We start from the raw sequence: 26,835 nt of genomic DNA, 5'->3' as shown, positions 1-26,835 counted from the left end.
ACAGCTATAATCACAACTACAAGATCTGATTTTAACAGAGAGACATTTGCAGAATAAAACTGCCTTGATCTGGGTTAATGCAGGTGTATTGAGATAAACTAACACCTCAGGGTTTTACCTTCAGAAAAGTGAGTTGGTCCTTTTCGTCTAGTCTTCTTTGCAATTGTAATAATTCTCGCTGTATGGAGTCCAAATCACATTGAATTTGCTGAAGGTTTTTATTTATTGTTTGTAATATATTCTCTTCTCTCTCTTTCAGTTCGTGGATTAAATGATTCTCCTTATTGTTGAGAATCTGTCGTAATTGTGCAAACTCCGCTGCTATGTGGCTCAGCAGACTACTGGACTGTTCCTGGAAAAATCAGTTTTATACGAGTTAAGACTCAGAAAATACTGGAAACACACAGCAGGTAAGGACAGCGGCTGAAAGCAACAGATGGGTTGAGGTCTCTAGAAATCCTACATTGGATGAGGCACAAAGAGGTGGGAGACAGGACCTACTAATGAGAAGCAGCGAGTAAACAACAGACAGGTCTCACGATATGCTGTGTTTAAAGAGAGGGATCTAGTGGGTATAGCCTGATTTTTTTTAAACCAGGAAGAGGTGCAAGTGGCTTTTCACCTATACAATGTTTGTTTCATTCTGACATTTCACAAAGGCATTAGAACAACACAAACGTGACTGCACGCTTGGGCTGCCATTATGCCATTATTTTGCGCCAATGCAAAGCAGTTTTGACTTCGATGATCACAAGATAGATACAAGTGAGGAATGCCATTCTGCCCATCTTAGATCTTCCATTTAGTAAAAGCCTGCAGTCTCCCCCCATCGAACCAATCCCTAAATCAGTGCATGATTTTTGATAGGGGCACCAGCATTTTGGATGAGCTCAAGTTTATGGAGGATGGAAGATGGGAGGCCGGCCAGAAGAGCATTGGAATAGTCGAGTCTGGAGGTAACAAAGGCACGGATGAGGGTTTCAGCAGCAGATGAGCTGAGGCAGGGGCGGAGACGGGCGATATTTGGTAGGAGGCGGTTTTAGTGATGGAGAGGACATGGGGTCGGAAGCTGAGCTGAGCTCAGTGTCATTAGGACGCCGAGGTTGCAGTCTGGTTCAATCTGAGATGGTGGCCAGACTGCGATGATCTGTGGATAGGAAGGAAGTCACCAGTAGCTTTCAGAATCCAACAAATTCAGGTAACCAGTGCATTTGCGTGCAGCTCTCCAACAGGTAGATGGAGTGTACCTGCACCCAGAGTTAAAAGTGGAGCTGGGAGAAGAGAAACTGTACTCTGTAACCAAAATTAACTCACTTTTACTGCTAAAATATTTTGCTTGTGTTTAAGTTCAGATTCCAGAATAGCAGCTTTTTTTTCTGTGAGGAATTCCAAGGATGATTTCAGTTTATCCTGAAATTAAAGAGAAAGAAAGAACTTGTAAGTATATCGGCAGAAATCAGCACGCTGCGACTTCCTGTAGTATCACTTTGTACGTGCGCACTGACCAAATTGTCACAGCCATTTTCCGCAAACGTAGAATGACTGCCTCCCTGCCCCCTCTCTCCCCCCCCCCCCCACAGCCTCCTCCCCCACCCCCCTCTCTCCCCCATTGCCCCTCTCCCCTCCCCCTGCACCTCTCCCCCCCCCTCCCCTGCCCTCCTCCCCTCTCTCCTGCCCTCCTCCCCCCTCCCTCTCCCTCTCCCCTCCTCCCCCTCTCTCCCCCCACCCCTCTCCTCCCTGCACCCCTCTCCCCTCCCCGCACCCCTCCCTCTCTTCCCACCCCCCTCCCCTCCCTCTCTTCCCACCCCCCTCCCCTCCCTCTCTTCCCACCCCCCTCCCCTCCCTCTCTTCCCACCCCTCTCCCCTCCCTCTCTTCCACACCCCCCTCCCCTCTCTCTCTTCCACACCCCCCTCCCCTCTCTCTCTCTTCCACACCCCCCTCCCCTCTCTCTCTTCCACACCCCCCTCCCCTCTCTCTCTTCCACACCCCCCTCCCCTCTCTCTCTTCCACACCCCCCTCCCCTCTCTCTCTTCCACACCCCTCTCCCCTCTCTCTCTTCCACACCCCACCCCAATAAACAGTACTGGCGGAAGAGCATGGGATATCCTGCCCAGACCCTGCAATATAAAAACAGCTTAAAATTTAGAGCTTTGCAGAAAATATATTAAACCCCAGTATGAAATCAAACCAGCAGCATGAGTTCTTTTAAAAAAAATATAACCTTATGGATCTCCACCGCGTCCTTTATCGGCCTGCACCTGTGCTCTCTGTGATCCCTGCTCTCTCTGCAAACAACACAGATCAGTTCGGTATCGGTTTCACAGACCAGTTTCAGCTCCTCCCGGTGCTCCGGGCAGTACCGCGCCGGCCCATCCGCTTCTTCACTCAGGCTGAATTTGCGAGCTGTGTGAGCCAAGGCTCCACAGCGCCTGATTGACCCTCAGGCTTCTTTGAGGGAACACCTCCTGACACTCGGGGCAGGGCTGCTTCTCCTCCTCTGCTCACTTCGCGGTGATACAAAGCGTGCAGAAGTTATGGCCGCACTCGAGGGTCACCGGCTCATCAAACAGTCCTCGGCAGAGGGGACAAAGCAGCTCTTTTCCAAAACACTCCACCTGCCGTCTCACGGCCATGCCTCCCTCCTCTAAGTGACCGCCTTTTCATGAATCACCTTTGAACGCGTTCAAACTGGTTTCACTTTTACACACTGAGCAGCAGATCAATTTAAACAAAAAAAAAAAAATCAGTCTCAGGGTGTGGGCGTCACGCTGGCCAGTCCGACATTTATTGCCCAGTCCCTGGTTACCCCGAGAAGGGGCTGATCCAGTCTAACTGAGAGGGGAGATAGGCTACTCCCTGGGGGCAGTTAAGGGTCGTTGGTGTGGGACGAAAGCCCTAAAGGACATTTGAAAAAAAGGAAGAGAGAAAACTTGCTTTCGTCAGGACTTTACAGCCAATGAAGGAAGATGTGGGTATGGTTCTTATGGGGGTATGCATCTGTCTTCACAAAAGACACTGTAGTTAAGGAGGAGGAGCGTGAAATATTGGATGGGATAAACATAGTGAGAGGGGGAGGTATTAAGGGGATTAGCATCTTTGATAAATTGCCAGGCCTGGATGAAATGTATCCCAGGCTGTTAAGAGAAGCTCTGACCATCATTTTCCAATCCTCCCTGGCTACAGGCATGGTGCTGGAGGATTGGAGGACTGCTAACCATTGTTTTAAAAAAAAGGGAGAAAGAGATGGACCGAGTAATTACAGGCCAGTCAGTCTAACCTCAGTGGTGGGCAAATTATTGAAATCATTTCTGAGAGCTAGCATAAATTGTCATTTAGAAAGACACAGGTTAATCAAGGACAGTCAACATGGGTTTGTTAAGGTTGTGTCTGACTAACTTGATTGAATTTTTTGAGGTAAGGAAGGTAGCACTAGGCTTCAGAAATTTCAGCCCCTGGTATTACTGCGGTTAGATCCATGTTTTATACATAAACTAGGTCTACCAGTCTGTCAGAAAAACCATGGTCAGGCAGCATCTGTAAAAAAAAAAGGTTCAATGTTCAAGCATAATCCTTGGTGAGTTCTAACCAAGAGTTCTTCCTGAAACATAAGAGCAGGAGGAGGCCGTTCAGCCCCTCGAGCCTATTCCGCTATTCAATTAGATTGGTGCTGATCTGCGCCTTAACTCCCTTTACCTGCCTCAAGTCTTGAAAATTTCAATTCACCCCCAGCCTTTTTTTGGGGGGCAGGCAGCAAGACAATTCCAGATTTCAACTTTAATGGAAAAAGTACTTCCCAATTTGACTTGAATGACCTTACTATAATTTTAAGATTGTGCCCTTGCACTACAGACTCCCCCACCAGAGGAAATATTTTCTCTATCTACCCTATCGTATCCTTATTTTAAATACCTCGATTGGATCACCCCTCAACCGTCTAAACTCAAGGTAATACAAGCCAAGTTTATGCAGTCAGTCCTCATAACTATCATTTCAGGCCCCGTATCATTCTGGTGAATCTGCGCCATTCCCCATCCAAGGCCAATATATCTTGTAATGTTAGCATTTTCCTTTCTCTAGAGATGCTGCCTAACCTGCTGAGTGTTCCCAGTATTTTCTGATATTGTTTCAGATTTCCAGCATCTGTAGTTGGCCTACCAGCCTGTCACTGGGATGTTGGAATTGTTAACAGTGTCAGCAGTGTAAAAAGTGCCATAAGGATCTTTCACCTGGATCCTGTGCAAGACATTTTCTACTAAAATTAATGCATTTGGCTAAAACGGTGTCTCTTTGGCTTCGAATGAGTTGATATCAGTTAACTCATCACTGACCCAAGTCTGAGGCTGGGACCTGCTTGTCCATGAGGTTGAACTCCATAGTAGGCCATGGTGTTACTGATAGTGTATTGAATGAACCATTCAAATTACTCCGAGGGCCTTTGGCTGGTTCCCATTAAGTCTGGAAGAATTCAGACCAGCTCACATCATTCCATTGTTTATCATTTCACCTTTAATTCACATTGAAAATAGAGTAAAACATGATTTAATATACATGTAAGGAGGTAGTCATCAAATACACATTAAAACTAAAGTAAGCTGATACACAATTACAGAGACCATTAGGATCCAGAGTTTTGTTTAGAATATGTAAAGTTGTTTTTAATAGTGTATTTAATTCAGATTCCTTACCCCAGCCTCTGGGAGCTGGCTCCTGCAAATTAATTTTCTTCAGCCCAGTGAGAGATTTGTAGATTGAGAAACCAGAGGTCAACATTTCTGTCACTGAGTTACAGAAAAGGCCAGGAGCCACCCATGTATATCCCAGAATCTGAAGGGGAATAAGTATCAAACAACTTTAATCCATAAGCCACCTCTCCCCATTTACCATTTAATAATCAAGCTCACCCTGAGTTTGAGGAGACCCTGTGCTCAGTCCCCCATTATTGCTCAAATTGCTATTGCATGCAGTCTGGGTTTGATATTAGCATAAAATGTTAATTGTGAAACAGCCACAATCAACCACAAAGCATCTCAAAGTAACAGAACATTGTTAATATATAGGCTAGCTGTTCGGAACCAGAACAGAAGACATGATGAAACTGACCCCAGCGCCCCGGATTAAGGATTGGAGGGGGAGGGGAGAAAATTAAAATCAGCCTGATCGCTACTTGATGATCTTTGTTGGCGAACAGTCACGGACAGATGTCCAGTGAGGACTGGACCTGGTTGTGATACTTCCACAGTCAAATAGCCTGTCGACATGTCTAGGTTAGGTAAGATGCTGACTGCCCCCCAGTATGTGTAGACAGCACGTTCAGGGGAACAAAGGGGAGGAATTGAAAAGGGGGAGAGGTAACAACTGGGGCACGGCCGACTGCTCTTCATTCACCTCTGGTAAGACACAGTTGGCTGGCCTATAATGGATAATGGCTGCATTGTGCCATTTCCTAACAGTAACTGGCAATCTGACACTTTGAACTGTGGTGACTTTTACACAGTCCAATACTGTTTTTATTCTGCCAGCAGATGACAGTGACCTGAATGGAGAAGCCAGTCACCACATTATAGGAGAAGCACATCACGAGCCTGAAGCCATTCACATCATAAAGACAAGACCATGAGGAAAAATACAGCACCGTCCAACTCCTGACCAGACAGAAATGGAATCTCACTCATTATTCCTCATCTCCTTCCTGTCTGAGAGGCTGCAAAGAGTGGCACGTGAGGTAAACAGAGGCAGTGGATGGAGACAGTAGAGGGATGTTGGAGCCTGAGGGGTGGGGGGGGGGTTAGACACTTTTGCAGGGCAGTTTTTAAAAAATATCTGGACACATGTCTTTGGACCAGACTACAGACACAGGAGACAAGAACAAAACTATTCCATTCCCACAAAAACACAGCCCTCACTTGAGCCCAAAAAATAAATTGATACAAAGGATAACATTTAATCTTCTGACTGATACATGAATGGGCTTCACCCTCGGAACTGAGTACAGTGCTAAATAAAAAGGATGCAAGGGAGGGAAGGCAGGAATGCAATGTCACCTGGTTAATGAGGCTGCACTCAATGCTGCTAACACCAAATCTTGGTTCTCAATTGATTCAAACAGTACTTCATCGGCTGTAAAGCACTTTGGGATGTCCTGAGGTTGTGAAAGGCACTATATAAATGTAAGTCTTTTAACTATCCTAAAACCATTCAAACCCCACACAATACATCTGTTAGATCGGTCCATCTGATACACCTAAAATGTTCCTCTGGGTAAGACAGCTGATCCCTGCAAGAAATAAAAATCTACACAGTTCTTTAGAGGGTCTTGAGTTGAACTTGGTTTTACCACAAGTCCTCTTAACTGTAATCGGGGCAACAGCCACAGGGCAAACAACAGGATTCAACCCATTGCACTACTCCAATCCCTTATCAAGTTGAATCAAATTACCCGATAAAAAAAAATCTCCATTTTGCCACCACATCAAGAACTGGTACCCGTCCCATCTTACACAATGTTGCACTGTATGACCATGGACCACAATGAAGATGCAGAATCTGTGCAATGTTTGGAAAAATAGAATCTGCAATTCTTCCCTGAAGCTATTTTTTTTCTCCCCAGACAAGGTCCATAAACAAATCCTCTGAAGTAAACACCCATCAAAAATACAGGAATGGTAGCTTTACAAGAGGGCAAATCACAAGACAAAATAGGACCCCTCGTGCACCACCCACCGAACGGTGAGTTATGTTGCAGTAGAATGACTCAATGGTTTAGATGTGACCAACTCTGACAAGGCCACCATTTCAAAACCCACCTTTTCCTTGCTATTCAGGACTCGGCTTTAAGTTTGTTGTATTTTCACTTAAAAATGTCAACAGCAATATACAAGACTTGCTGTTTTTGATTTGAATTAAGCAGTGTTTCATTCAATCTTCACATTGCACACAGACTTGCTTGGAGTTGAGGGGGCTAGTTGACCTGAAGACCAACTCCTGTCCAGGGTGTCTGCTGAAAGCAGACTGCACGGCTGTAAGATCTGTACAGCAGGGACAAACTGTCCAGCCTGACAGAGCATGTGTCCACAGCATCAGATCTGCAAATCCAGGGAGTGCAAGGCAGTTTCTGCATCCCACTGCCCTTTGTAAAGAAAGGCACTCAAGTGAACTCGGGACCATTACTGCATTAAAAGTGGCGACTCACTACAGTGAAACCAGGCAGCCCAAATTATGAGGTTCCCTGTCAAATCCACACAGGCCACTTGGTACAAATAATCCACAAGATTAGGGAGAGAAGGCAGCGAAAGGTTTCCTCTGTGTTATATGTTGAAAGATCATGAACCAGTTCTTTCTATTGTAATTGTAAGCACTAAAATACAAGAACGATCCTCCCTCAGGTTTAAGGCTCCAACAGGTCTGTTAAAAAAGGAAGATTCTTTTATATTCTTTGGTGATTTAGCTTCTCTCCTCTTGCTGAAACTGACGCATGGCACATTGTACTCAGGACCCAGCATCTGTAGCATGTCTTAAAAAAAGTGAAGATTTTTAGAATCTGAAATAATGCAGAGCAGGTGTGTTAGCAGCTGAAGGATGAGGAAGATAGATTAATGTCTCAACTGCAGACCCTTCAAACAGAACTGTTCTATTGCAGGGTCTCCATCCAAAACCTTAATCTGTCCTTTTCTCCAAGAGAATGGACCTGCTCTGTTTTGCAGTTTTAATTTAACATACATCAAGGTTTCTGGATTCATCACTGGACGGTACAGAATGATAAATGATGGCACTGCTCAGCTTTACAGGGTTAATCAGTGTGAAATATTTATTTCCACCTGATATGGACAGCTCAGCTTTTAAAATGTCATGAAGGGATTCCAATCAATTTAAAAACTTGAAGCTTTTTCACAGTATCCTGGATGGGTGAGGGGTAAGATTGATTGGCACCCCATCCACCACCCTAAACATTCACTCCCTTCACCACCGGCGCACTGTGGCTGCAGTGTGCACCATCCACAGGATGCACTGCAGCAACTCGCCAAGGCTTCTTCGACAGCACCTCCCAAACCCGCGACCTCTACCACCTAGAAGGACAAGGGCAGCAGGCGCATGGGAACAACACCACCTGCACGTTCCCCTCCAAGTCACACACGATCCCGACTTGGAAATATATCGCTGTTCCTTCATTGTCGCTGGGTCAAAATCCTGGAACTCCCTTCCTAACAGCACTGTGGGAGAACCTTCACCACACGGACTGCAGCGGTTCAAGAAGGCGGCTCACCACCACCTTCGAGGGCAATTAGGGATGGGCAATAAATGCCGGCCTTGCCAGCGACGCCCACATCCCGTGAACGAATAAAAAAAGTGTGGAAATCTGGCAAATGATCCTAGCTCACCTTCAACCTCAAAGGGTCTGCTTCATGGTGACCTTCAACAATGTGCTGTCACACAGCTGCCCCTGAAGGCAAGAGAGGACTCTGTCCTTTTCTTGTCCATCTTCCAACAACTTCTGCTCCAGGGGAAAAAGAAAAGAGAAACAATCAAACTTTAGTACAGTGTTACAGAAATACTCCACATTGGAGCTGCAGCCTCAGTCACAGCAACAACCTGGGAGTTTCCAAAGGGAGAAAGACCATCAGAATTTGCACAACATCCATTTGTTTTACTGTAAAGAGTTTTTTTTTTGTTTGAATATCGTGAGCACCGAGGACACTGGGGCTCTGAGCCCCAGTGTGAAGGAAGATCCTATCCCAGTCATAAACCCCAGGCTGGTTCAGCTTCAACATTCTGCATGGTTCAGCTTCAACTACATTCACCACCTTGCTGCCTACAGCCCTTCCCTCAGCACCGAGCACAGCATCAACTAGCATCTGAAAATTTGCAATTCGGGTGATTTAGACACTGCCTTTTTCATTCAGGGAGACACTTGGATTTTGGTCCCTCATGTTTTTTGTGTGCGCTTCTACAAACCTCCTTGAAGGAGGAAGAAAACATTTGATAAGATGGTGTTAGATATGAATCTTAAGCTGCTTTGTTTCACATGCAGCAAGACCAACAAGACCAGACTCACCCAATTCATTCAATGCAACTTGTCTTTGCATAATACAAAATAATGAATGTGCTATGATTCCCCACTTCAGTGGGTCACCTTGTTTAACCTAGGTAATAACTCCCAACTATTCTCCTGCATTCTACTCCTTGGCTTGGCAAAATCTTGTCCCCCTCAGCTTGCTGCCTAAAACCTGACTCACTGCTTTCATCTCCCTCAGTTCACAGAAATGGAAGGCCTGCGAGACCACCCCTGGGACCAGAGACCTCCCAACATAATGGATGAGAGGCATTTATTGATTAATTGACCTGTCTTGGTAATTATTTATTCTTCACAAACTTAAAGGAAAGAACTCACTTGCATTTTAGCCCATTTTCCAAACCTCAGCTCAACAGACACAAGAATTCACTAAGCGAATGTAAGGAAAATCAGACTTGTCAAGGGTGCACAATAATAAAACAAAATTCTACCCCATTCCCTCCTGAAGGCACTGACCTTTCTGGGTTCTGATTTCCCAGACACCAGCTCCCCTCTGGGACCACAATCAAATCTCCACTCTAAGTGTCAGCCTTAACAGTTGTGTGTTGCCAGGCTATTCAGCAATGAAGGCGGCCTGGTCCTATCCCCACTTGATGCCTGACAGACTGCTTCTTTCCTGTAGGGGTCACCGGACACTAAAAGGAACAAGAAACTCGGGCTGACTTTTCCTGCCCCAAAGTGAGGCCTGTCCGCCATTCCCCACGGATCTCCGCTGCCTGTTCCTGATTTGTTTAACAATCCATTTACCCACTGAACGAGTAGATGCTGAACCCAATCTGTGCCAGCCACAGGAATAAGCACAGTTACAGAATCCTCATTTAATAAAGTTTGCTTGGGGTTAGGGTTACACTCAAAGGTAAAACTCGGTTCGTTAGCTCGGATTTATAGGCTTTCCTCACTGAATACACACACAAAAAAAAAATCCATAAGAAGTCTGCACCAGAATCATTTGATCTTTATCATCCAGAAGAGCCTTCAGATGTGCCAGTTCGGTGAACTGTTCCTGAGCTGCGGTAGATTCCAGCTTGGCCCATTTACCAATCTCTTTGTCTCTGGCAGCGAGCTGTTGATTGATTACATGGATTTCCTGGACTTGCCTGGCAAGTGTTTCCCTGTGACGATCTGACATTTCCTGGTTTGGGGGAGGGGGTGGGAAGAGAAGAAGAGGATTAAAAAGAAAGAAAAAAAATGACATTGTAACAATACAGAATATAGGTTGCAGGTTGGAGAGAGCAATGAATACACTCGACAGTAATCAGTTCGAATCTCTGATGGCCCAAATCTCTCAGCTGGAGACCAGGTGTGTCCCATGGCTTGTGCTGAGTGAACAAATCACAGTCAAAGAGGCAGTAAGGGTGCCCCTGGAGTAAGAGGAGGAAAACGGCCCAGGGATTGCCATCTCTGATCATTCCCCAGTGACTTGTGCACACAGACATCAGGTGGACGAGGCTCAGTCAGATATCCTGTCAACACTCACACATTGAGTGTGTATTTAGGTGAGGTGCTAAAGGGTGCCCAGTCTCTCTGGAGTCAACTGCTAGAGGGCAACACAATCTTTAGTTATTATGGGATAGGTTAACATGGCTAGAATACCTGCAAATTACAGACCAACTTCCTCCCAGGAGGTACAACTTATACAGGCATTAAAAAATTAAAATAGGCCACATTTAAAGGTGGAGTTGCCAACCCTTCAGGATTGTCCTGGAGTCTCCAGGATTAAAGATTGAATCCCCTGAAAACTGCTGTGAGCAAACCCAGGAGAAAGATCATGGGGCATTAAAAAGAGTGTTCATTTTCCTTGAAGATTTTATACAAATAATCGGGTGAGAAAGATCTGGTTGACAGTCAAGAATCATCCAATCCAGTAAGGAGGAGTCTATGAGCTTTCTAATTGGCCTGGGATGGCAGTGTGCTGTGAGGATGGACGTGTCAGGCGACCAATGGTGGAAATGTAGGGGCGGAGCTGTTAGAGGCAGGCGGTGATGTGAAATCCTCCTGGAATATGTCCAACCAGATTTGGCAAATAAATCTGGTCGGATACATTCTCGTTTAGTGTGTGAGCGTCAGCCCTTGGGACTCTTATTTTCTGAAACAACTGGCAAGATGCAGACATTGTGGAATACTCCTCCTCCTCCTCCATCCTCGAGTCCCACTGCAGCAACCTCATGAACAGAAACTGCTACAGAGTCCTCTATTCCCATTAGATCACAACTGGAGGAATGCCACACAAAAATTGCTGCTTCCAGCTGTGCGCAGCCAATAGTTCTGAAGCACAAAGTGGAGTAACAAAGTATAATGGAGAGACAGCAGTAAGCTGCACAGATATGTCCCTGAAAGCCTTTATGATTGTGTAGCATTCTAGTACCTTTCATTCAATGCCGCAGCATCCCAACTCTTCAGTGCCATTTAGTATGAGGGGCTCAATCTCCCGGAGTATTCAGAACTCTGCTCTACACTTCCTGGCTCTGACAGCAATCCAGGAGCGATGAACAAATCCAGAAACTGGATTAAACAAGCCATACTTTCCTGAAATCTGGTATTTACAATGAGCAGTGCTGGGAAGGTTTTTTTTAAAAAAAATTAAAGCCACGCAAGGCTGCCTGAGCCTACCCAGAACACTGAAGTTATCAGCAAACGTTGGGTATCGAGCTTTTAAAAAAAGGGGGCTGTAAAAGATAATGTTACCGTGTCAGACCAGGGTGGGACTGTGGGGGTGGGGGGAAGGGAGGGGCCCATTTCCTCAGTCTGATCACCATACCTTGATGACCTGGTCTTTGTTATCGACGTTATTTAAAAGCTCCTCGACGAGTCTCTCGTGGTCAGCGCTCCGGTGCGTTTGCTCTGCGAGGACCTGCGACAGAAGCCGTTCCTTATCCTTCAGCTGCTGGCAGAGCCGCGCGGGCGTGTCGGGGCCATCGGTCAGACCCTGGCTGAGTAACGAGTCGGTGAGGGCCTGTAGGTTGTGGAGAAGCGAGTCAATACGGAACAGGCAGGTACCGACAGCAAACCAAGTTGGCAACTGCCCGAGTTTCAGACACTGACTCTACACGAGTGCGCTGGTGTCGGCCGTGTCAGATACAGAACAGGACCAAGTAGTGTGAACATTTACCATTCATGGATTGAATGAATCAGGAGAACAGTGGGCAGTGCATATGCCCACAGAGCCATGGGCCAAGTTCATCCTGCCCCGATTTTAAATTCATTCTTTGGATATGGGTGTCGCTGGCAAGGTGGCATTTATTGCCCTGAGATTAATCAAGTTAATTGCTAGGGTCAGATATATATCGGTCAGACCGGGTAAGGACGGCAGATTTCATTCCCTAAAGAACATTGGTGAACTGGTTGGGTTTACACATTTACAGATACTAGCTTTCTATTTCCAGAATTGTTTAAGAATTTAAATTCTCAAAGTATCATGGTGGGATTTGATATACATCCTCTATTACTAGTCCAGTAACATTCACTGCCCTGCATTACCTCCACATCTTTGGTGCTGTTCTGCAGTGCTGCTTGGAGTTGAGCGATGAGGCTGTCCTTTTCCTGCAGAGCAATCACTCGCTTTTCCTCCCTCTGGCCGCAGACTTGCTTTGTGCTTTTACACAGCGTCTCCAGCTGCCCGACAGCTGTGTCCTTCTGCTTCAGAGTGTGGTTCAACATCTGGAAAATAAAAAAAAAAACAGGGCAGGGCCTGGCTTAGCTCAGTGCTCTCCAACATACCTGCCCAGAAGGGTCTTTCAAAAAAAAAACCTGCCCCTGTTCCCAATATTGCGGGCAAATCCCCCCTCAACTGAGCCGAGCGCTAGTCTACATGGTGGACTGTGATCCCACGCTCCCAGATATGACAAAGGGGTACCATATAAAACAAGAGGAGGGGACCAAGAATACTGCCTATGGTGCACCAGTGGGGACTGAGCAGGGGAGCAGGAGTTGCCTGGTATGTGGGGATCAAGGAGAGAGCAGCACCATGAAAATCATGTGGAGCGCAATGGAAGAGGGCGGAGTGGTCGATGGCCGAAATGTATGGTTAGGGTGTTGTGGGCAGGGCAGAGACTGGACTGGAGGGGCTCGAACAGGGAGTGAAGTTAAAAAGGAAGGTTGGAGATTGGGTGCTAGCTCAGTATAGGAGCGATAACAGCAGTTTTGAAGTAGAGGACAGCGCTGTGGATAGTTTGTCAACAAGCATGGGATGAAGAGCAGGTAGGTGATCAGGAACTGGGAAGAGAGGGGATTGAGAGTAGAGGCAGTGGGGTTAATGGACAAGCAGAGGGTTCACTCCAGCAAGGCAGTGGGCTGAACGTGTCAGATCCAATTGTAGCAAGGAACCAGCTCCTTTTGGGCTCCAGGGCAAAATCAAGGGATATGGGGATTGGGCGGGAAAGTAAAGATGAGGTTGAAGATCAGCCATGATCTGATTGAATGGGGGGGGGGGGAAGCAGGCTCGAGGGGCCGAATGGCCTACTCCTATTTATTTTCTTCAGGGGAGTAAAGGAAAAGAAAGAGGGAACAAAAAAAGTGACCAATGAGATGGTACAGAAGGGTGCAGCTTTGAGAATTCTGAGATAGGACAAATTGAAAAGGAAGCAAGTCACTGAGTTTAAATGTAAACAGGCACGACGCAGTCCTCACATTGATCATCTCCTCGTTGTGAATAAGGACTTGGCTCAGACGGCTGACATCGTGGTCCTTCTCCCTCAGGGCCAGGCGCAGACACTGAACTTCAGCCTCTTTCTCCTCGATGGCGGAGAATTTCTCATCTGCAGCTCGCTTAAAGAAATGTAAAAAAGTAATTAGTCAATCAATCAGGGACAGGAAAAGATAGAGACTCCGGGGGCTTGCATCGTTACAGCACAGCCTGCCCCTTGCTGGTAAAAGAATCAGAAATTTACTGCACAGGTGGTTACCATTTGTCCCATCGTGCCTGTGCTAGCTCTTTGAAAGCTAGCCAATTACTCCCACTCCCCCTGCTCTTTCCCCATAGCCTGGGGGCGGAGACAATTATAACGTGCCACGAGTTTGGCTAGTGATCGGTCAACGGATGTAAAAGATCGAAGAAATTCGGGTGTTGTGTAATATAACACGCTAACAGAGTTTCCTCAATCTTATACACCAGGAATCGGCTTTACACCGACTCCATGCATCTGTGGGCGCAAATTCACGGGAAATTCCACCCCCACATGGCGGAACTGCTTCTGCAACCCAAGGCCGCCAGGCAAGAGTCTCCAGATTTACCTCCAACGCTTCATCCCTGTCCTTCAGCCGCACACGGAGCTTCTCGATCATATCGGCCTCCACATCAGCCACACACCTGGAGCCACTGGTCAGTTGTTTAAATAGCTGCACACACTCCTGAGAGAGGTGGATGGACATGTGGGGCAAGCAAGAGAAAAGGGAAAGAAAGAATGGACTGATTATGGTTCCAAACACTGCTTCAGCTCCATTGTAAGATAGAAATAAGGAAGCAAAAACCAGAAAAACACAAAGGACATTTCCAGTCATGTTGCTTCCTTCACAATCCATCAGAATAATAGAACTAACCAAAAGCTTGAAAATGATATAACAGTTAACTGGGCCACTAGGAGGTTTCTGTTGCACAAAACCTTTAGTTAAAATTCCAACTGCATTTCAGTGTTAGTCGAGAACCCCCCTCCTGGGTCCATTTTTATCACTTCCACTTTTAAACAGCCCATAATGAGGGGAGATCTTCTGCTTAGAGTCCAGGTTGCAGAGTCTGTCTGCAGCAGAGACTCCACACAAGCTGTCCCGAGCTCTGACATTTGCAACAAAAAACCCACAACATCTTGTGACAAAGAGGCTCAGCCCTCACACACCCTTCCTGATACAGAATATTACAATCACCACTTTAAAGTGGAGCAATCCCATCTGAACCTTCAATAACTGGCTCCTTTCTCGCTACAGCCTCCATTTTCCTCAGTTGGATTCCTCACTGTCCCCAATCTCCATCCCCATTAGCTGTAAAGACTGCTCTTATATGGAGAGAGACCAGCCATCATTGAATCATAGCCGTAGAAGGAGGCCATTCTGCCCATCGTGCCTGCTCTTTGAAAGCTATCCAATTCACCCCCGCTCTTTCCCCATAGCCCTGCAATGTTTTCCTTCAAGTATTTATCCAATCCCCTTTTGAAACTTACTATCGAATTTGCTTCCACCACCCTTTCAGGCAGTGCATCCCAAATCATGACTTGCTGTCTAAAATAAATTCTCTTCACCTCTGGTTTTTTTGCCAATTATCTTAAATCAGTGTTCTCTGGTTACTGGCCTTCCTGCCAATGGAAACATTTTCTCCTTATTTACACTAGCAAAATTACCATCATAATTTGGAACTATTAAATCTCCCCTTAACCGTCTCAGCTTCTCCAGTCTCTCCACATAACTGAAGTCCCCTCATCCCTGGTACCTGCAACAGCTGCTTCTCATGGCCTCCTTACCTGTAATAGTTGCTCTTTGCTGTGCAGTTCACATGCCAGACGCTGAACCATTCGGTGCTGACGCTGCGGATCATAGCTGCGCTCTCCAAGGCTTCCCTTTGATTGTAAACTAAGCTCCTGTAGGAAGGACACAGGAGAGAAACCAGATCAATGATTAACAGAACAGTGCTGATATTCAGGCCGATGCTCAGGTCCTTCGGTTCATTTAAAAAAAAAAGTCACACAGCTTCCTTGCACAATGTGCTTTACTTTGTTAGCTGAAAGTTTAGATTCAAATTTCAAACAAACAAATTTGGAGATTAATTGAGTAATGGGTCATAGTGGTTCATACTGTGTCAGCTTGGTTCAGTGGTCGCACTCAGCTCCAAATCAGGTGGTAATTGTTCAAGTCCCACTGCAGGTCCTTAAACCCAGGCTAGCACTTCAGTACAGTACTGAGGGGGTGCTGCTTTTCAGAGAAGGCATTAAAATGAGGCATTTTTTTTTGGGAAGAGTTCTCCTGGTGTCTTGGCCAACATTCACCCCACAAGCAACATCACCCAAAGCAGATTAACTGATCATATCGTATTGCTGCCTGTGCATAAATTAGCTGCCAGTTTGCCCAGAAAACAAAAAAGTGTCTACACAAAGTCATTTGTCAGCTGTGAAGCATTTTGGGACGTTGAGGACGTGCAAGGCATTAAATCAATGCAAGCAGTTTTGTCCTCTTACAGACCAGGACCGTCCCAGGTTTGGTGCCCAGCCCGGTTATCACATCTGGGACCCCGATATGGGGCATTACATTTAGCCTCAGTTGGAGGGGGAAAAAAAATCTGCCAGGATTCATATTCATTGCCATCCAGTGACCGTTGCTAGAAGTGAGTCTTTGGACGTCAGGATCAGGCTTCACTGTGATGATTCTACAGTTGGATAGCCACTGTCTAGACCCATGTGAAGACTGGCCACTCGGATGGAGTGCAAGCAATGCCTGTGGAACCCCATCCTGGCAAAAGTCAACACAAGGAGGATGAAGGATAACAGCAATTTAAGGGGGGGGGGGGGGGGAGGGGAGGGAAAGAGGGGGTAAGATGTCAAAAGACATGTGAAAATTTATTTGTTTCAAATGTCAAAAACAAATGAAGCTTTAAAGCACCAGAACAAACCATTGCCGTGTCTAAAGGATTTGTAAAGTATTTAAATACTGCCTGTATAAATGTAAATGAGGCTTCAAACGTAAAGATTACAGCAGTGTCCAGATCTACTCCTATTCAGGGTTAACTGAGACTTCGTGCTGTACAGAAACAAACATTCCCAATGTTGAGCAAAGTGAAACATGAGACAATTCTGACAGATCCCTGCATGAACCAGTCTGTCCAGTGCCAGAAATAGTTTACCTAGAACTGGTGCAGTGGAGTTCACTGAACCGTAGAGTCAGAGGGAGCAGAGTTTTGCTGTGTTTATTCTGTTGGACTACAATATCCTGAGCTACTGGATTTTGAGGGGGACTCATGCTGGATATTTCCAACAAGTGGCTTCACTGGAAAGCAGACTGTGCTTCAGGGCCCTAGACTGGGGTTTGAATATACAGTGTAGTCTCATTTAATATTGCACATCACAGAAGGCAAGCTAGCACCTTGTTAGAGGGAGGCATCAGCTGTAAAACACTCCCAGTGGTTTAGTCCTCAGTGTAGTCAGATATACACAGACCTGGGATTTGAAGAACGAGTGGGTCACTTGCTCTGGAAGAAATCAGGACTCATCCCCATGAGATTGTTATAGATGCAAAGCCACACCCTAACACTCCGCTGTTTAGGGTCACTAACTCAGATTGGAGGTATTTCAACAGGTTTCATCATGTGACCTCACCTCCAACTGTGCCACCCCCACACTCCTGCCATTGGTCATCAGACACATCCATCCTGGTGCAGCACTGCCTTCCCACACCCATTGGAGAGTTAACACTGTTGGTTACCCAATTGGATGATTCTTCACTGTCCAGTAATACAGCCTTTATCTCACCCCATATCCCAATTTTTATAATTGGGTTCAAAGAAAAATGCCACCTTTTTTCAATGCCCCTATAATTTTTCCTCCAGGGTTGCTCAGAGTGTCCAAGAGACTATCCTTGAATTCCTGGAGGCTGCAGAACAATCCTGGAGGGTTGGCAACCTCACTGGTGTTGCACTACCTGGGGCTAGATCACCTGGGCGCTGGGAATACAGGAAAGTCGGACGGGGAGGAGTGTACTCCCTCGAGGAGGCCCACCCACTTCTCCTGCATTGACCCTAACCAGGTGATCAAATAGTCCCAGGAATCGGAAAATCTGCCACCAAGTCTCCTGGCAACGATTTACTCCACGTTCTGTGCGAATTTGGATCAGCTCAAACTGGGCGCAAGAGGATTATTGAACAGACCTGGTCACTGGCGACTGATTCCTCTCGCTTGCTCTCAAGGGTCGTGATCTGGGTCCTCGCTGCCTCGAGTTGTTCTCTCAGTTGCCCGACTGTCTGTTGCAACTCATTGGGTTTATATTTATGTTCAAGAAACTTCTGCAAGAAGGAAGGGTGTGGGTGCTATTATACATTAGTCAACACAGTATGATCACATTTTGTGCTGCTCAAAGAGACCTGGCCTAATTGCCCCAGCGTGACAGAAGACAACTGTACTAAAGAGCTTTGAAAATAAAAGTATTAAAGAACACACTTGCTAATTATTTCAGGCACTCCACACTTGCGTGACCAAGAGCAAAAATTCAAATATAGATGAAGCAAGGTCATCCCAGTATCTCTCCGCAGATTCACACTGCACTGAGCTCGAACATTAGAGACTGAAGGTATTAGGGAAAGCTAGTCACACTTACACTTCACTGTATTTACTCCATGTGGCTCTGTACTGTACTAAGCCCTGCTCACCCATCGTCTCCACCCAGTCTCCCTGACCCTCAGTGGATTTTAAATTTAAGCATTTTCCATCCACAACCACACCAGCGGCCTTGATGATGGCAACGTGAATTATGTATATGGACTTTCAAAAGGCGTTTGAAAAAGTGCCACATAATAGGCTTGTCAGCAAAGTTGAAACTCAGAATAAAAGGGGCAGTGGCAGCATGGATACAAAATTGGCTAAGTGACAGCAAACAGAAGTGGTGAATGGTTGCTTTTCAGACTGGAGGAAGGTGTACAGTGGTGTTCCCCAGGGGTCAGTGTTAGGACCACTGCTTTTCTTGATATATACACTAATGACTTCAACTTGGGTGTACAGGACACAATTTCAAAATTTGCAGATGACAAAACTTGGAAGTGTAGTAAACAGTGAGGGGGGATAGTGATCGACTTCACAAGGACAGACAGGCTGGTGGCATGGCAGATGAAACTTAACAACGAAGTGCAAAGTGATCATTTGCACAGGAAGAATTAGGAGGGGAAATACAAACTAAAAAAGGTACAATTCTAAGAGGGGGGGGGGGTGCAGGAACAGAGACCTGGGGGTATATATGCCCAAACTTTGAAGGTGACAGGACAGGTTGAGAAAGTGGTTTAAAAAAGCATACGGGATTCTGGGCTGTATCAACAGGGGCATAAAGTACAAAAGCAAGTGTTGAACCTTTATAAAACACAGGTTCGGCCACAACTGGAGCATTGTGTCCAATCCTGGGCCCCGCATTTAGGAAGGATGTGAAGACCTTAGAGGTGGTGTAGAAGAGGAAGGGATTTGATAGAAGTGTTCAAAATCATGGGAAGATAAAGTAAATAAAGAGAAACTGTTCCCATTGGCAGACGGGTCAAGAACCAGAGGACACAGATTTAAGGTGATTGGCAAAAGAACCAAAGGTAACATGAGGAAAAACTTAATGCAGTAAGTGGTTATGATCTGGAATACACTGCCTGAAAGGGTGATGGAAGCAGATTCAATCGTGGCTTTCAAAAAGGAATTGGATAAATACTTGAAGGGAAAAAACTTGCAGGGCTACAGAGAAAAAAAAAGAGGGGGAATGGAACTAACTGGATAGCTCTTTCAAAGAGCCAGAATGGGCTTGATGGACCGAATGGCCTCTTGCGCTGTAACCATTCTATGATTCTTCCAGGCCCATGGCCCCTCCCACACCCCACAGTACTGGGACTCTGGCCTTTTGTGCATTCACTCTCCCATCACCCACATTGGCCCTACTCTGGGTATCCCTTACGAAGCCCCTCTCTTAAACCAAACGATTTGATGAAACACTTGTTCACCCCTTCCAGTCTTTCCCTTTATGGCTTGTGACAGTTCCCTTATCTATTTCAATTTGTGAAACGCTTTGTGATTTTAATTTTACGTTTAGGGTAGTTCATACACGCAAATGGTTATTGTATCGTTCAGACATTTAAGGCTCCAACAGCGCTGGAATGCATTATAAAGTTAACATGCAGGAATTATTGAAGTACACGGCTAAATGATCAAAACAGGTTTCACGTTTACAACTCAATGTAGCTAATTGAAACCCAGTTTAAGAGGGAGGAAATTCACTAGAGATGTAGAAAATTCACTGGCCGTGTGTAGTTTAAAGGAAGAGATGTAAAAAGTGAAGTAACATTTCCACGAGGAACAAGGAATATTCCACACGATGTACAACACTGGAGAAATGGTTTAAGCACCGGGGCCAGCTGCACCCAGCAGGGCGATCACCTGAGTTTAAATATCTGTTTTCTATTTAATCCTACAAAGTAATGGGTGCGGTAGCTCGGGGCACGAGCACGCAACTGGCTTAAAATAGCTTCATGCAAATCAAAGGCAAATTTACGGTGAGTGCGATGCGTTGAGACCAGAGTAGATCTACAGATAGTATCAGTGCGTTGCAGTAACCATGGGGCATGGCTGAATACAGACCAGAAATGGAAGTGGTGAAAGAAAAATAGGGGAGACGGTAAAAGTAGTAATAGAATCCATATTTTAAATTATTTAGCATGTGACTGTGACCAGACACTGGTCTCTCATCTTTGCCTGCATTAAGATATTCTCAAGAGCGGTTGGTGCGGGAAACGAATAAACTGCCGTCCTGATGGAATAGGGAGCGCTCTGAGGTGGAGACAGAGACACATTGATGGGTAATGTCGAGGGAGCATTATTCTGTATCTAAATGTCTGATGCCGACCACTGGGCATCTGAAATTCCCCATCAATGTCCTTCACTCCACTAAAGAAGTCATTTTCACAAGCTAGTCTGGAGAGAGAGAGAGTGAAGATTGGCGGACTATTATTCATGGAGTGATCAAAGCCAAACTCAATTCCCAAAATCAGAGGTGCAGTTAGACCATGAGATAGAAGTAGGTCATTCGGCCCCTCGAGCCTGCTCCGCCATTTGATGAGATCATGGCTGATCTGATTTTTACCTCAACTCCACTTTCCCGCCCTTTCCCCCATATCCTTTGACTCCCTTGCTGATCAAAAATTTGTCTAACTCAGCCTTGAATGTATTGGCGCCAGGAGTCATCAGGTAGCCATCAGTAGCAGAAACCTTGGTTGATTATTGCCCCTCCTACCCCAGTGGGAGCCACGGCCGACTGTAGTGCTCCTCCCACCCCTCTGGCGGACATCAGCTAACTTGATCACAGACTGAGAACTCAATGTGGGACCGTCCTGGCCTGTGTGGCTCAGTACTGTACTGCCAATTGAACCAGGAGGGACACGGATAGTCACAACCTGCCAAGTGGGGAACTCGTGGCACTGACATTGCATTCAATAAACCTGCTCATTGGTGGGACGACATGAGTTGGATGGTGTAAGCGCCCAACTGGTTCACTGATGTCCCTCAGGGAAGGGAGCCGGTCTATCCAGTCTGCCTTACATGTGACTAGTCCTAGGCAACAAATCTGGAAATATATGGAGCTGATAAACCAATTGCTCAAAAAAGCAGCGCACTTTCAGGTAATTGGGGATGGGCAGTACATTCAGCCTCATTCATTGCCCCTGAACAAAGCACCAAGTATCTGATTTTAACTAGGATTTAACTCTCAAATCATTCCATCTTCTGAATGAGTAAATGAACAAAAATCCTTACCTCCAGGTTTAAAGGGAGATACTCGGCAGAGAATTCACTCCTCAGCTCCTGTAAGGACTCCTGGTCTCTGCTGAAACTGAGCTGTCGCCTCGGAGTCGCGGTCCGGACGCGGATTGGGATCTTGCTGCCCGGCAGGGCGGCCAGGGGCCGGTACACGATGCCCCTCATCCACTGCACCGCGGCGGGCAGCGACAGGCTGTCATCGAACACTGGACCCTCGCCCTCTCGCTCGGAGCCTGGGACCGCACCGAGTGAGGAGACGGACAGCGAGCGGAAGTTGGGCTGCGAGCTCTCGGAGTACAGCGACCGCTCAGAGCTGCTGCCACTCGAGCCCCTCCGCTCCGGGGTCCGAAGCCAGTCCAGGGGCATGCTCCGAGACTTGTCCCTTGAAAGCTGGAAGAGGTCCCCTTTGGCCAGGGCCGTCGCCAAGCGACGAGGGATCTTGCAGACCGACTCGTAGTTGGAATCGGAGACTCGCAGAGCATTGCACCCGAAGCAATTCCTGTTCTGGCAGCGGCAACAGTCCAACTGGCTGCTGCTGCTGCTCTCTGACCAGCATTCGTACTCCGACATGAGCAGGTCGCCCTGGAGCAGCGTGTTATACTGAGCGACCGTGTCCGGGATGTCCTGGCCTCTGGGCAGAGGCTGCTGCCGCCCATGGAGATAGCACAGGCACTGGACCAGCTTGTCCTTCTCCGCCAGAAGCCGCTGGATCTTTTCGATGGAGAGGGCCTGGACTCGGGCAATGACGGTGTCGAAGCGGTAGACCTTCTCCAGCGTAAAGGCGCACTTGCCGCACAGGAACTCATCTCGACCGTCGCGGGTGACCTTCTGCCCCAAAACGTGCGACAGCACCACCTGCAAGTTGACCGCTGCCCAGGAACCGAAGATCCATCGCCGCCGGTTACCCTTCAGCTCCGAGGCACAGACGCGGCAAAGCTCCTTCATTCTGCTAACCCGTCACATTCAACCACCGACAGTCGGTGGCGAGAACCTCAGCCAAGAGTCAGTCTGAACCTCCAAGAGTCAGTGTCCTCATCAACCTGGAGGGATGGGGAATAGATCACTTTAGAATCCGAGGGAATCCACACGTTAATAAACACGTTTCCCCTCTAGGAGGGACCCAGGTTTGAGTGGAGTCTGGAGATCTCAGCAAGGCTGATAACTTGGCTACTTTTAGCCTCTGGCATCAACAGTGTTGAGAAATAATTGGTCAGGGACCCCACTCCTGGTGCCCTTTTTTGGAGTTGACCCCAATTCTCGGCCCAGCCCTCCCCCGCGTTCAACTTTCCCCAGCGGGGGTCAGCGGATCGTGTTGTGGAAGGAGACGCTGGTCGATTTTCCCCACTCGTTAGTCCAGAGGAGTAGAGGGATTATCACCCCACTGGACATCAGCTAACTCAAAATAAATAACTTCACACCTTTCACGACCGCGGGACGTCCCAAAGCGCTTTACAGCCAATGAATTATTTTTGAAGTGTAGTCACTGTTGTAATTTAGGAAAGGCGGCAGTCAAATTACGCACAGCAAGATCCCACAAACAGCAATGGCATAATGATAGCTATAGTTAGTTGAGGGGTCAATATTGTTTCAGTCTCACCCGAAAGACGGCACCTCTGACAGTGCAGCACTCCCTCAGTATTGCACTGAAGCCACAGCCTAGATTACCTGCTCCAGTTTGTTGAATCCACAACTTTCTGATCCCAGGGGCGAGTGTGTGGCCGCTAAACCACGACTGACACCAAGCACAGACCAGAAGTAAAAGCCGAGCCCTTCTGCCCGGAAACCTCAGAACCACACGACCAGGGGAGAGTTCGCTTTTCAGTGAGAAATGTGCCTTTACATGAGCGGCCCTTCTCAATGGACAATCATTCAAAAGGCGCACCTTTAATTACCCTGATTAAAAACCGCACCGACTGAAAATTATCCACTGATGTCTGAATTTCAGTTGAAGTTTTGAGACATTATAGTTCAGAGATTCAGCTCCTCCTGATTTTAAAAGGCGGTAATAATTAAATCAGGACCACACCTGCTCAGTGCCACCCACGTTGACAGAAAATGCCATAACCATCCCAGCGCAATTCCATCTGCCACCACATGCAGGGACACGCCCAGCCCGATGGTTACCCGCTGATCCGACCACATTGCAGCCGACCTGAGCCACAAGTAAGATCACCACCGATTGGTTTTTTTTAAAACAACCTTTCATGTCCCGCCCCAGCAAACTGAGAAGCCATTCTCGTCTTCAGCTGGGAGCTAAATCAGGCAGATTAAATCAGTCAAAAGCAAAATACCGCGGATGCTGGAAATCTGAAATAAAAACAGAAAATGCTGGAAACACTCAGCGAGTCAGGCAGCATCTGCGGAGAAAGAAACAGAGTTAATGTTTCAAGTAAAAGATCTTTCGTCAGAACTGGAAGATGTTAAAGAGTTAAAGTTTTTGAGTAAGTACAGAGCCAGGGAAAGTGGGAGGGAGGGACGGACGGACAAAGGGGAGGGTCTGTGATAGGGTGGAGGGCACGAGTGATTAAATAACAAAAAGGATGATGGTGCAAGGCAAGGAGGGTGGGAATGGGACAAGTAAAGAAACAAAAGATTGATCAGGAGGAGCTGTAAACGGCAACAGCAGAACCATTACCAACACCTGCTGACCGAACAATGGGAGCAGTGGTTCTGATCTGAACTTATTGAAATCAGTGTTGAATCCAGAAGGCTGTAAAGTGGTGAAATCAACCGACGATTCCAGGTGAAGGCCCGCTACCTCCAGCCACCTTCCCGGTGACACCCACAAGCAGAGAATGAATATTAAAATTGCAATGGGTAGTGTTGACTTTCAGACACGTTGCAACCAGAAGAAACCTGCTGTGTTACATCTCATTGAAACGTATAAAATTCTTAGAGGGCTTGACAGGGTAGATGCTGAGAGGTTGTTTCCCCTGGCTGGCGAGTCCAGAACTAGGGGTCATAGTCTCAGGATAAGGGGTCGGACATTGAGGACTGAGATGAGGAGGAATTTCTTCACTCAGGGTTGTGAATCTTTGGAATTCTCTACCCCAGAGGGCTGTGGATGCTCAGTCAGTGAGTATATTCAGGTGAGGAAGGAGGAAGCCTCCGAAAGCTTGTGGAATTTAAAATAAATTTGTTGGACTATAACTTGGTGTTGTAAAATTGTTTACAATTGTCAGCCCCAGTCCATCACCGGCATCTCCACATCATGAGTATATTCAAGACTGAGAGCGATAGATTTTTGGACTCTAGGGGAATCAAGGGATATGGGGATCGGGCAGGAAAGTGGAGTTGAGGGAGAAGATCAGCCATGATCTTATTGAATGGTGGAGCAGGCCCGAGGGGCCGGATGTTCATGTACATGTCTGAGGGGGCACAATGTGGCAGCTGCCAGCTCACTTGTCTTTCTCTGCCACATTCAAACCAGTGTGGATTTGTTTCATAAATAAAGTTTGAGAAAGCAGAATGTTGCCCCTTCCTCTTACTGCAGGCAGGTCCTGGAGGCATTTATTTTTCTAAAGCAGTGCGAGTCTCAATATTGATGCCCCCACACCTCTCACCAATGGATTGGTCAGCTAAGTTATCAGAAACGTTCCCCAGGGTCGGCCTCTCGAACACCCCATCCTCCCTCAAGTGATCAGGTTACCCACCCACAAACCCTGCACAGCCCATATGAGATATGGACAGTTAGAAGCGGAGACGTGTCCTGTCACTCCATACAACCACTTGCCGTACAGCTAAAAGGCATTTTACACAAGGATACATAGTACAGATATTGTAAACACCGGATAATTATTAACCAGTGTCAAATAGCACCTCTAACTTGTAAAGGAAAAAAACACCCTCTCTGACCCACTCGCCTTCAGGGAGAGAAACAAACTGCTCTATGGCCAGTCACAGGCAAGGGGGCCACTCCATCCCATCCAGAGCAGGGCGAACCGATAAAAAGGTGACTATAAACAATCATTGTCCACGCTGACAGGGAAGAGGGTGGGAATGCTTCGAAGTGAATGTACCAGGGGTGTAGGGACTCCATACTTACAGCGAGTTCCAGAGATAGAGAGAGAGGATTCTAAAAATAAACACTTCCTGGCAGATAACCCAACTGTCTACATGATCCCTGGTGCATGCCAATTCCCAGGAAAATCCATCAAACGCCAATGGAGCCTTCACACCAGAGCTGAGAAAATGTCGCCCCCACTCCACAAGGAGAGGAGAGGGACCCCCACCAGAGCCCTTCACTGCGGTGCCTGGTTACACCGAGGATCGGTGGAGATCTGGGACCGGGTTCGATGGGTCACCCTCGGTCAGGGAACAGCGTGGGCACAGGAACAGAGGGAGAAGCCGAACCATGAACCTGTTCAGCGCCAGCCTGTAGTCCCTGCAGGTCCGAATGATAGTTTGTGTGTACCTGGAGCCTGATTAAAAACCGCTGTTTTCCCGCGTTTACGCTCCGATTTTGTAATGAAAAAAAGTGTAATTATCACCCCAGGAAAAAAGGTGGTTAACAAAACTTTACTCTTTATAACCTCTGCCATAAACACTGCTCGCTGGCCGAGGGTTACCATCTAACCGGGTCCCAGGTCTCTGCTGATGCTTCATGTAATCAGACACCACAATGAGGGGCTGACGCAGGCTTCTCGCTCCCTCGCCCACATTTGGACTTTGTCTCCTCTCTTTGGAATGAGGTGGTGGAAATTGCCTCAGCTCGGCACAACATGCGCTAAAATTCAACAGAGATTAGGTTCCCAGTTGGAGGAAGCCACGTCCCACCATTTGGCCAAACCACTGAACGAGGCCAGGACAATTTCCCAGTTTACTGGAGCACTGAAACCATCCTTTCACGCTCAATCGCTCCCATCCAATTCCGAACATACCTTAATCTCAGTCCGGGGAAAGTTCCACTCTGGCGGTCTGTAAACTCTCCTTCGGCTCGTTTAACCAGCTCTCTGGGCTCCAGGAATTCAAAACACCAGAGAATTTCAAAATATTTCAGCTCATTTTGCTTTCATGTTTGTTCGGGAGACTGTCCCCTTACAGCTCACCATCTTCCCTGAGGTGAATCAGGCCCACGCTAAACTCCCTTCACTTCAAACGTGGCTTCTTCTGACGAATCTGAAAGGCGCCACTGTTCTCCCCAAAGCAGGCCAAACTGACTTGGAGTTGTTTATATAAAGACGTTGTGACTGTCCGGGCCCACACAGCTCCTTAAACGCCTGTTCCAAAATATTCAAACGAACTATGTTGCACGAAAGGGCCAAATCCTCAGAAAGCCCGCACTGTACTTCCTGGGCACAGGAGAG

General features: G+C 46.9%; 1 protein-coding gene, 1 long non-coding RNA gene and 1 pseudogene across 3 annotated transcripts; 1 reads left to right on the top strand and 2 right to left on the bottom strand.

Annotated features, from left to right (window-relative positions):
• Positions 1–3,022, bottom strand: part of LOC137305066 (zinc-binding protein A33-like) — a 6,659-nt pseudogene extending 3,637 nt beyond the window's left edge.
• Positions 2,705–6,825, top strand: LOC137305068 (uncharacterized). Its single transcript, XR_010958662.1, has 3 exons — positions 2,705–2,969; positions 5,524–5,723; positions 6,609–6,825. It is a non-coding gene; the product is annotated as an uncharacterized lncRNA (long non-coding RNA).
• Positions 4,485–26,835, bottom strand: si:ch73-95l15.5 (uncharacterized). 2 transcript variants are annotated; one of them, XM_067973833.1, is made up of 11 exons: positions 26,410–26,835; positions 21,527–22,569; positions 17,908–18,042; positions 15,515–15,631; positions 14,298–14,414; positions 13,695–13,832; positions 12,546–12,725; positions 11,827–12,021; positions 10,009–10,200; positions 8,377–8,489; positions 4,485–7,511 (listed from the first exon to the last, which is right to left on the bottom strand). In XM_067973833.1, exons 2-10 carry the CDS (start codon positions 22,472–22,474, stop codon positions 8,385–8,387), a joined length of 2,127 nt encoding a protein of 708 aa, XP_067829934.1. In that variant the 5' UTR covers positions 22,475–22,569; positions 26,410–26,835; the 3' UTR covers positions 4,485–7,511; positions 8,377–8,384. The 2 variants fall into 2 exon arrangements, with proteins under 2 accessions (XP_067829934.1, XP_067829935.1); XM_067973834.1 differs by lacking the exon at positions 26,410–26,835 and adding an exon at positions 23,195–26,395.

The sequence above is a fragment of the Heptranchias perlo genome, chromosome 39 (assembly GCF_035084215.1).
Source record: "Heptranchias perlo isolate sHepPer1 chromosome 39, sHepPer1.hap1, whole genome shotgun sequence".
NCBI lineage: Eukaryota > Metazoa > Chordata > Chondrichthyes > Hexanchiformes > Hexanchidae > Heptranchias > Heptranchias perlo.
Note: the sequence above shows the minus strand (reverse complement) of the source record. Positions and strands in the feature narration are given on the sequence as shown.

Bases quoted from the DNA above. Each gene is read 5' to 3' on its own strand.
- si:ch73-95l15.5 (XM_067973833.1), bottom strand. From the start codon at position 22,474: ATGAAGGAGCTTTGCCGCGTCTGTGCCTCGGAGCTGAAGGGTAACCGG. The intron at 18,043-21,526 runs GTAAGGATTTTT...TCCTTCTTGCAG, and splicing joins ATCTCCCTTTAAACCTGGAG to AAGTTTCTTGAACATAAATA. The intron at 8,490-10,008 runs GTGCAGACTTCT...CCCCTGGAGCAG, and splicing joins ATAAAGATCAAATGATTCTG to AAGTTGTTGGAAGATGGACA.